This window comes from Brassica oleracea, chromosome C8 (genome assembly GCF_000695525.1).
Source record: "Brassica oleracea var. oleracea cultivar TO1000 chromosome C8, BOL, whole genome shotgun sequence".
In the NCBI taxonomy this organism is placed as follows: domain Eukaryota; kingdom Viridiplantae; phylum Streptophyta; class Magnoliopsida; order Brassicales; family Brassicaceae; genus Brassica; species Brassica oleracea.
In genome coordinates, this window is record NC_027755.1 from 1,883,995 (window position 1) to 1,894,704 (window position 10,710).

The 10,710-nt window shown below is 34.5% G+C and overlaps 2 protein-coding genes across 2 annotated transcripts; one reads left to right on the plus strand and one right to left on the minus strand.

Moving 5' to 3' along the window:
* Nucleotides 1-3,565: 3,565 nt before the first annotated feature.
* LOC106307561 lies at nucleotides 3,566-4,865 on the plus strand. The gene is made up of 2 exons (XM_013744548.1): nucleotides 3,566-3,624; nucleotides 4,193-4,865. Exon 2 carries the CDS (start codon nucleotides 4,209-4,211, stop codon nucleotides 4,560-4,562), a length of 354 nt encoding a protein of 117 aa, XP_013600002.1. The 5' UTR covers nucleotides 3,566-3,624; nucleotides 4,193-4,208; the 3' UTR covers nucleotides 4,563-4,865.
* Nucleotides 4,866-4,946: 81 nt separating this feature from the next.
* LOC106307560 (uncharacterized protein sll0103) lies at nucleotides 4,947-7,214 on the minus strand. The gene is made up of 2 exons (XM_013744547.1): nucleotides 7,017-7,214; nucleotides 4,947-6,861 (listed from the first exon to the last, which is right to left on the minus strand). Exons 1-2 carry the CDS (start codon nucleotides 7,098-7,100, stop codon nucleotides 5,134-5,136), a joined length of 1,812 nt encoding a protein of 603 aa, XP_013600001.1. The 5' UTR covers nucleotides 7,101-7,214; the 3' UTR covers nucleotides 4,947-5,133.
* Nucleotides 7,215-10,710: the final 3,496 nt, after the last annotated feature.

Genomic DNA, 10,710 nt, shown 5'->3' on the forward strand with positions numbered 1-10,710 from the left:
TTTCAAAACCATATGGAAGATAAAAGTCAAAATAATTCAACTGTGAAAACAATACTGTTCACTTTTTTCAAGAATGTGTTCGATGGAAAAAATAAGGTTTTTATGTCATAATTTGTTTAATGTCCAATCCGATCAACCCATGATGTATTAATTATAGTTTTGTTCCATTATTTTTAATAAAAATTGATCCGATCCATCGGAAAGAAATTATATAATAACAACACAAAATATTTTATATATATAAATAAAATGATCACATATATAAAAAAAACTATCGATAATATATACAAATAAACTCATCCTGCACAAGGCACAGGTCTTATCCTAGTTTAGGGAGTATTATGAAGTTTTACTAAATTAATTGACAAAAAATTAAAACGATGCTCATGTACCATGAAAGAGAGTTTAATATACATTAATACAAATGTAGAATGTGTTTAGAAATTTTAAAACAATACTAAAGATCATAGGCTTCGTTATATAGAGCATTTACCGAAAAACTCAATATTTTCAATGGGGGTTAACACATAGATTTTGAGAAAAATTCAAAAATATGAAAATACTGTTTTAATGCATAGTTGCATCTTTCACTAACATATGATGAAGGTCAAAGAGGTTTGGAACTTTTGTTGTCTCCGCTTCTCTAGACAACAACGATTTTATATTTGTTAGTCCACTAATTTATGGACTATTATGAAGTTTTACTAAATTAATTGACAAAACATTAAAACGATGCTCTTGTACCATGAAAGAAAGTTTAATATATTAATACAAATGTAGAATGTGTTTAGAAATTTTAAAACAACACTAAAGATCATAAGCTTCGTTATATAGAGAGTTTACCGAAAAACTCAATATTTTAGTAGGGAACACATAGATTTTGGGAAAAAAATTCAAAAATATGAAAATACTGTTTTAATGCATAGTTGCATCATTCACTAGCATATGATGAAGATCAAAGAGGTTTAGAACCATTGTTGTCTCATTTTTCTAGAAAATAGTGATTTTATAGTGGTTACTCCACCAATTTAGGGAGTATTATGAAGTTTACTATATTAATTGAAAAAATTAAAACGATTTCATGTACCTTGAAAGATAGTTTAATATATATTAATACAAATGTAGAATGTGTTTAAATTTTTTAAAAAAACACTAAAGATCATAGGCTTCAGTGTATAGAACATTTACCGAAAAATTCAATATTTTCGTAGGGGTTAAACCCATAGATTTTGAGAAAAATTCAAAAATATGAAAATACTATTTTAATGCATAGTTGCATTCTTCACTAACAGCGATTTGGAGTTTGGAGTTTTTGTTGTCTCCGTTTCTCTAGAAAATAGCGATTTTATATTGGTTAGTCCACCAATTTAAGAATTTTAATATAGGTTAATAAAAATTGACATATGAAATTATAAACACATGGACCTTTTAAAATTTAAATGACTACCTTCATAACTAGATAGAAAATAAGATTCTAAATTAACAGATCAGATTGCATTTCCGTGTTTTAACTTTGGTCAAAATTAATAAAGGTGATATATTTAACATTAATTGCATGGTATAATGTCTGTGTTGGGTAAGTTGGGTTAATACGTATGATAACAATAAAATACAAACGGTTAGAGAAAAAGTGAGTGTTTTGAAAACCGAACCGGCAGGTCAGACCGGTTGGACTGTGATTCAGCTTTTTTAGAGTTTATTAAAAACTTGATTGTAGTTAAACCAGCAAGCCCGGTTAAAAACCGGTGAAACTCACTAAAACCGGTAACCCGGTTCGATATTAAAACCCGATTTTTTCAAATTCAAGTTAAAAATATAAAAAATCTACAAATTTTAAAAATATTTCATAAGAATTTCATATTGTTTTAAATATTTATTTAAATAAATTATTTTTCATTATATTTAATATTATTTTCAAGTTTTTTTTTTATTTTCATATTATTTTTAGATTCTAACAATAAAATAAATTTTATAAAATAGTTTGATACTTATATATATATATATATATACATAGTTACTTAATCTAAAATTAAATTAAACTTAAAAATCCAGCTGAACCGGTTGGACCGATTCGACCATTGACCCAACTACAATGCCGAGTCAGTCGGGCGGACCCAGTAAGACCCAAGTGGGGTCAGATGACACCCCTAAAACAGTGAAATAAATAAAATTGTAGTGGTTTTCTTAAAGGATCTGTAGCAAAACTGGTTCTTTGGTACCCTTTGACACCACAAATAATCCAGGTTCAAACCTCAGTGACACCATATTTTGTTAATTTTTTGAAATTCAGATATATCTGACCCCAGTAAAGTCAAGTTCTGGGACCGCCACTGGTCAGTGTGTGGTCCGTTTTTCAAAACATTGGAAAAAGTTTAGCTAGGCATATCATGTGTTTGTATGTCTACTATGCTAGACTCGCACGTACTTGTATATATTCGATACTATGAACTCGGCATGAGATCCACTTGTATTGAAATTTTATGCAATAGGATGTTAAAGCATATTATAGACTAATCGGAGTCCTTCGCGTTGGTTTTAAAGTCGGTCATGCATGTTGGGTTCATATGTAATGATGATATGAAAAGGATAAATATAACGGCCGGTAAAGAAGAAGATACAAAATCACCATAATGTGTGAAAACTGAACCCATTAACGACAATAAATAAACATGTTCAACTAAAAGGTTTTAAAGAATCAAATCCAGTAATAATTAAATCTCCCATTTTCAAAAAATATAAAATAATTAAATCTCCCAAAACCAAAACATGAAAAACACCACACATGCATACAGGTAACGATGCACTCGTTTTTTAGTCTTTGTATTAACAATAAAATCACCAGCCCAACATTCCGACCCTTAGGTGCAGACCATAAAAATCTTGTGGGTTCATATATGTCTGACCCTAGCGAAACGATGTACGTTTTCTTTCAACTCTTGTCATCGATTTAGTTGTTATCTGATGATATTTTCGTTTTGATGACTAAATATAAGAGTAGATTGATTACATATGTTCTTTTATAAGGTTCTTTTTTTATTATATATAATAACATATCAACAAATGTGTTTAACTAAAAGTACAAAAGATTTTTTTCCTATAGAGATAAAGATTACCTCCACATGTTTTCCTATAAACAGCAAATTAATAACTATTATGCAAGATTTGTTTACATATTAGTAATTATTATGTTTGGACTGGAAAGATTCCGAAATAATATGATGCCTATATTAGCACTTAAAATTGTACTTTCCATTTAAATTTTATTTATAAGATTATGAATATTTGCACACGGATTTAAATAAAACATCAAATCGGTAGAGTTTCAAAAAATTGATTAGGTTGTAAACCATAAACACTAATTAAATTACATACTAACTAAACTGAAATTAAATTTGCACCCAAAACCAATTATTTTAAAGAGTTTGAGATAATAAAATTGGATCTGTTTAACCAATAAAAAAATTGGGTATAATAATTAAATGGGCCAAGAATGATTTTTCTTATGTTTCTCCATTTCTCCAGATTATAAAACATTAAAATCCCTAAAAAAAGGCGCAAAGGTAAACAAAAGTGGCTGTGAAAAGGATAAACAAAAAAAGTTACAGAAGACCTCACGACTCAAAGGTATGATTTCTTCTCCCTCTTTTTATCTTCTTTGAATTGAAGCATCTTACTGATAAATGCCTAAACCTTTTAATAAGCTTCGATGGTTCGTACCATCTAATTTCTCGTATCAAATTGTCCATTTAGATTAGATTCTATCCAGCTATGGCACTAGGTTATGCCTTTGTTGTACATCCACTAACACTTGCTTTCTCATATCGTGAGGAGGGAAGAAAACACTGATATTATACAAATCGTTGCGTGGATAATTTTTTCCTTGTTGTGATTACTCGGCCTTCGTAGTTGGTAACGAAACTCGTGAGTTGTTTCATGTTCTTGATATCAAATTATCAATCATTTGTATGTTAGTACATCTTATTGTACACTTCTATTAGACTATTACATCAAACTCCTACGTCTATGATTATACAAAAACTAGCAACTTCGTGATGATGAACTTTGCTATTTATTTACTGGGGTTTGAACATGATAAGAAGATTCTGATGGAAATTAGGTGGCTAGTGAAAAGAAAAATTAACTTGTATGATTGTTATATATACATATGACTGTTTACTTTTTTTCTGTCTAGATACTATAACAACAAGATGAATAATGAAGATCGATGGGAAGTTTTAGAAAACTCCACTGAAGAAGTAACAACATATGTGGAACCCATGTCTCCTCTCTCTAGACGAGACAGTGGATTCATTGCACTCTCTCCACTCTGTGACCACTACAACAATCAGATGAGGATTGATTCTCCTACAACTTGTTCAGATGAAGAAATCATTGAGTCTCTGTATCAAAACCTCTTTAGCATTGTTCTCTGTCTTCAACTAGAGGAGTCTGGTAATGATGGTTCCAACACACACCTGTCTCCGCCTTGCCCTGGAGCTCCATTGAAGCTTACAAGGTTTTCAAGAAACATGGATCCAGGATTCCAAAGAAAGCTCTTCTAACATTGGAGTTAACTTTAGTCTTGTTATGTTGTTGCACAAAGATCTTGTGGTAATTTGTATACTATTTGTACTAAGTTGGATTGTTTATTTGAAAAATGTCTTTTATTGTTTATTTGAAAAATGTCTTTTAAGAAAAAAGAAAAACAGCACTTGTCCCACAAAAGAAACCATGTCCCCCTAGAGATCAGACTGAGCCAACTCAGTTTTTATAAAATTATTTCGATGAATTATAAAACTAGATACAAAAATAATTAAACAAATTTATGGATTGGACTAATACTAAATTATGATTAAGTAATTTTAAACTTATTTGAATCGCATAATAATCGGATTTAAAAAAAAAATTGTTTCGACTATGATTGATTTTCGGCCAAGGCATACGCATAAACCAATTTTTAAAACATTTTTAACTTCATCAAATCTGAAATGACTTCTGAAAAAAAAAAACAGCAATTGTCCCATAGAGATCAGACTGAACCAACTCAGTTTTTAATCAAACCATATAAAACCAAACAAGCAAAGCAAAGCAATCAACACACAACCATTATAACTAGTCTCTTTTCTCTCAAATTCAGCTTCGGTCTCGACGAGCAGGAGACGGTTTAGGGCTTTTAATCCCCAGCTCCTGAGACCTACTCACCATTCTAGCCATTGAAGGCGTCTGATAAGCCTGCGGCGCGGCCGACCCGCATACGGGTTCACGAGCCGTTGCCCTTTGTGCCGAATGCGAGCTCATGCTAGAGAAAGCATAGGCTCGACCTGATCTCTCGTACATCCTCCTGCTAGTCATCCTCTCTTGCAAAGCACCAAGCTCTGAAGACAGCGACAGACAAAGCCCATCTCTGGCCCGAGCAGACTGCGTCTCTGCCAACTCCCTCTCACGGTTCCTCAGAATCCCAACCGCCCCCTCCAGGTCACCACCGTCCGCTAAAACCCTAGCCTCAGACATAGCTTCTGACACAAGGAACCTGTTTAGCTGCCTGTCAACCTCTACAGACACAACTTCTTCTCCCGTCAGCTGCTCCGGCCTTTGAATGCTAAGCTCTCCCGACTCCACGCGGACTATCTCTCTGCTTACAGCATCTTTATAAACGCATCTGATCTTCACCAACGGCATCGACTCGTCCTCGCAACGAGGGATCTCGAGAATCACGAGGAAGTCTCTTTCTTCTTCTGCGTACATGTCGCCAACATCGATCTTGGCGGTTCTCCCATCAGACGAGACTCTGCTTCTATAGCTTCCTGCTTTGATAGAAGATATCTTCAGCCCTTCCTCGTGAAGGCACTCGATCTCAACGACTTGGTCAAGAGCCACAACGCTGAGAAGCCCGCCAATGCACTGCGCGAACGCGTCCCGAATCACGGTCTCCGTCTCGATGAACGAGAAGGTACCGCTCGAGACTTGCGAGATAGTGTGCATCAGCTCGGCGTCGTGATCAGCGCCGAACCCGAATGTATGTATCGGAATCCGAGAACTCGGAATCAGACACTGGTAATCAGCTCTTGGACGAACCAGAGAATGAGAATGAGAGCGAGAAAGAGTGAAGTTATCCTGCCCATCAGACAACAGCATCATCCCTGAGACAGGGTTCTTCCACCTCCTATCCTCAATCACTCTAGCACCAATCTTGAGCCCTTCCGCGATGTTGGTCCCGCCGCCAGCGACCAGGGAGTTAACAGCCTGGATTGCCTCGCGCTTTCCCCTCTCAGACATGAGCCTGAGAGGGAACAGCCGGCGAGCGCCGGAGGAGAAGGCAATCACTGAAAGCCTATCCGTCTCGCCGAGATTATCAATCACAAACGCAACAGCGTTTTTCAAAAGGTGCAGCTTCGTTCCTTCCATGCTACCACTCACATCAAGAACCGCGATGAGATCCAAAGGCGCACGTGTTGCTGGTCTATCATCACTCGCTCCCTCCGCGGCCTTGAGATGAACCAGAACAGCGAAATCGACGCGAGCAACAGACTTTTCAACCGCGGAGACTTGTGGGAGAAGTTTAATCTCCAGAGCTTGATGTTCAGCAGCAACACCAGAAGGCTGACTCACTGCTACTCCATGAGGTAAAGGCTCATCATCTTCAAAACCGGTTTGAACCGGAAAGGTAGGGGCAGGGACAACACGGTCATTAACAAACAAAGGGACTTGTTTCCACTCGGTTCTACACAAAGGGCAGATCCTGTTGCCGTGTTTCACGTTGGAGGTGATGCAACCGAAGTGGAACGAATGTGAGCACTCTGCAGTAAATATTGCTTTGCCGTCTTCCTGCCTAATCTCATCTAAACAAATCGCGCATTTACTCTGCAAAATTTCACAAAAAAAAAAAAACAATACAATCTTTAACCCTAACCCTAACCCTAATTGAGACGATCGGTGGATTAAAAACCCTAAAATAGTCATAACCTTTACTTTCGGTTACAGAGATAATAAGAGTCATAAAGGAGAAGAGAGCGAACCTTAGAGAAAGGGAGGCCTGAAGAAGAAGTAGAGCGAGGAGGAGGAGGAGACGAAGGATCGGGAGAGTTTTTTGGGTTCTCCATTCTCTTAAGAGTAGATGAAATCAAAGGGGAGTTTCGATGGATAAAGTTTTGATCACAAAGACTAGAGAAGGAAGGAAGGAAGAAGCGGTTGCCGAAGGAAGAAGAAAGCGAATTGTTCAATTTTATAAGACTTTTAAGTATGTATATAATAATTTAGTAAATATCGGTCAACTGTTTATTATACTTTTTACTCATGTCAATTTTGAGATAAAATCGTATCTAAGTATATTTATTGTTTTTTCTTTTTTTGAGAAAGGGTTTAACTACATTTATTGTTACAAATACCTTATTTTACTCCTCCTAATTGCAAATTTATAAGTGATAGATATTATTAGTTTAAAAAATTGTACAATTTACACTTTGATGCTATATACTAAAATAAGTAATTAGAGAAAATAAATCTTTGGAAAGCATTTGTCTTATTAAATACATTCTTAAATGTTTAATTAAGAAAAGTTGATCCGTTAGGTAAAAGTAAAACATTATACTTTTCTAAAAGTTCTAGCTTTAGTTTAGTCGCTTAAGTTAACGTGTAAGTAAACTAAACGACAGCGTTTAGCTGTAACCCAATGGGTTTAATATTTTGGTCTTAGCGTGCGTCTATTTGTTGACTCTGGCCCAAGCCTACTTAATTTACATTTGTTCGTAAGTTTTCTTAATCAAAATGAAACTCTAAGTTTGAGGATCTTCGTGAGCCTAATCATATCATTAGCCCACTATCATTTAATTTGGAAGAGTGATTACATATGCCATAAATTGCGAAGGCCCTTTCTCCCCGTTCTCGTGTAACTGATGTTTGTGAATTGTGATATACAATTTGGCTTCAGACGAATAGTCGATGATAATAAACACATGTGCCAACAAAACTTTAAATCTTATTTTTATTCTTTAGAAATAACATTTTTGTGCTAATTATCTATACATAACTATACTTTTACGTTATCAGCAATAGTTTTTGAATACTTATATGATTTTGTAATATATGTCTCTAGTATATTTTTTTTGCTGCTAAGAGTATATTATATTTCTACGTACGTCTGCATACACAAACACAAGTAGCAAAATGCATGGGGGTGGTTCCCTAGATATAGCGAACGGCTAGTTTATGAAGTTAAACTACACTTGGACGATCGGTTCTAATCTAATCATAGTTTAACAGAATAGTAGTCTGTATATTCGAGAGTCAGCGAGGATGTCTATATCTAGGAAAATTATACGAAAAGTCTAATGGTGCGTCGTCATTAAATATCTGAATTATTCAGTTGCCAGCATTTGATAAGTCGGCAGACCACGATGAAGGTTAATGAATCTATTATCACAATTACTAAAAGTCTCTCCAACATCCCAAGCGCTAATTAGGAAATGTCTTAATTAGTTTATTTGAGTTCTGACTTTATCTACTTGAAATGTTATATATATATGCAAGTTGTGTATACCCACAATTAGACGTCAATAATGTAGTAAGAATAAGGATAAGCCCAAGAATTAGCCTATTCTGTCTTGGGTATCTACACTTGGTCGAGTTGGAATCCTAATCGATCAATTAGAATTAAGTTTTTTTTTACTGAACTTTTACAATTAGAATAAAGTTCAAAGAAAGATGTGTACAGTTGATTTTAAAACCACTGTTAAAATCAGTATCTTTTATTTTCTACTATTTATTAAGGTTGCTCTTGTAATCGGAAAATTGATTTTTTTGTCAACAATTTTAAAATATGTCTATCTATGTATATTTCAGTTATATATATATATATATTTACAAAAGTTTACAAATTGAGAGCTGTCTTGACTTTAATCAGAATAAATAAACCACATGGTGAACGATAATACATTGATAATCATTATTGTAGTATTCCCTTGCCTCCATTGTTATATACTCCCAGATTAATATAGCAAGAGTACACATGTTGCAAATTTAACAACACAGAAAGTACTGAGCTCATCAACGTAGTTGACTTTTCACTTTTCACATTTCTGACAACGAATTTCTGTTTTTTCATATCCCAACTTGTTGGAACATCTACACGTCATCAAGATTGATTAATAAGCACTTATTCATTTGACGTTTTCAAATACTTACTGAAAAATGCGTGCACACACATTTTGGACATAAGATTTTGATTATACGCATATCAACATATCAATTCACCATCTAGAAATATTGAAAAAAAAAATATTGTTGTTCTTACTAATTGTTGTACTTTTGAGAAATCCAGATTCTCTAGCTATTAACCTTAGAAAAAAAAAACTAAAACCGAAAGTTTAAATTGTTACGAGATATGTTTTCTATAGCAAAATCTATATAATCGTGTATCTACCTTCAAGATTTCCTGTAATTTTTGTCCCTAGAGTAACAAGACTGTTTATGTAGAATTTACCGTCACTCAAAACACACACACATTATATATATATACTTCTAAAAAAACCCAAAACGTTATATCTAGCTCTGAGATTTAGATGAAGACATGTCTTAAATTACAGTAGTTTTTTTTTTTTTTTTTTTTTTTTTTTTTTTGGTAATTCTGGTATCTGGGCAGTCACATTCCCAACTATCTCCCCGTAAAGAGTCCAGCGCCCCAACGGAAGGTATGTTAAATCCGCTGTGGCCGGGGCTCGAACTCGTGATGGCGGGCACCTCAGCCGAGGTTCCTATACCACCAGCCGAGGTCTTAAATTACAATAGTTGCTTATATATATTGTAATTAAACCTAAACCTAAATGTACATTTACATACAAACAAAAACATGTTTAGATATAGTATTGTAATTCTTAACGTCAGGATCGAGATCAATAATGTGTTTTTTCCTTGTTCAACCATTGCAATTTTCTTTAGAAAATGATATATAAATCAATATAAACTTTTTGTTGTTGTTAAAGCCATATGCAATCAATCGTAAGCGATTTGAAGGGACAACTAATGTGCAGCTAAGACCACTCCAAATTCGACCGTCCAGGAGATCGATTATTTTATGAGAAAATGACTAGAATGTATAACAAAAATTGGTTTATTACTAGAATGTTAAACATTTTTTTAAAATGATTAGAATGTTTGGACACCCATAGTAAATGACTCTAAGGGTCTTTGGTTAGTTTTTTTAAATTGAAATTACTTTTAAACATATAATCCACATCAGTAATTAAAATTACACATCACCACCACAATAGAAACCAAACCGTCTCTTCTCCAACATAACTAAATCGAAGTTAAAAAAAACTAACTAAGAACATCGTTTTGTCGTCTTGAAGAAGAACCGTCGAAAAAAGAACCGCGAAGATACTCCCATTCTCCGTCATCGACATTGTCTGTGTACTCTGTTTTCTCTGTTATCATCGTGCCTGAAATCAGAATTCTGAACTCGTTTGTACGAAATCGTCTTCGCCGCCGTCTTCGCCGCATTCTTATCTCCGAGTTCGTCTTTTCCGGTAGGATATCGCGACGTTATATATTGTGTTTTGTTGAGTTTGTGGGTCAGTTATGTATTATATTTCATCTGATTTATATTTTGTTGCGACTGAGATAGGGTTGTGTTGCGACTGAGATAGGGTTGTGTTGCGGCTGTGATTTTGTTTTGTTGGGGGTTTCGTTGCGTCTGAGTTAGGGTTTTGCTGC

Bases quoted from the DNA above. Each gene is read 5' to 3' on its own strand.
- LOC106307561 (XM_013744548.1), top strand. From the start codon at position 4,209: ATGAATAATGAAGATCGATGGGAAGTTTTAGAAAACTCCACTGAAGAA.
- LOC106307560 (XM_013744547.1), bottom strand. From the start codon at position 7,100: ATGGAGAACCCAAAAAACTCTCCCGATCCTTCGTCTCCTCCTCCTCCT. The intron at 6,862-7,016 runs GTTCGCTCTCTT...GAAATTTTGCAG, and splicing joins CAGGCCTCCCTTTCTCTAAG to AGTAAATGCGCGATTTGTTT.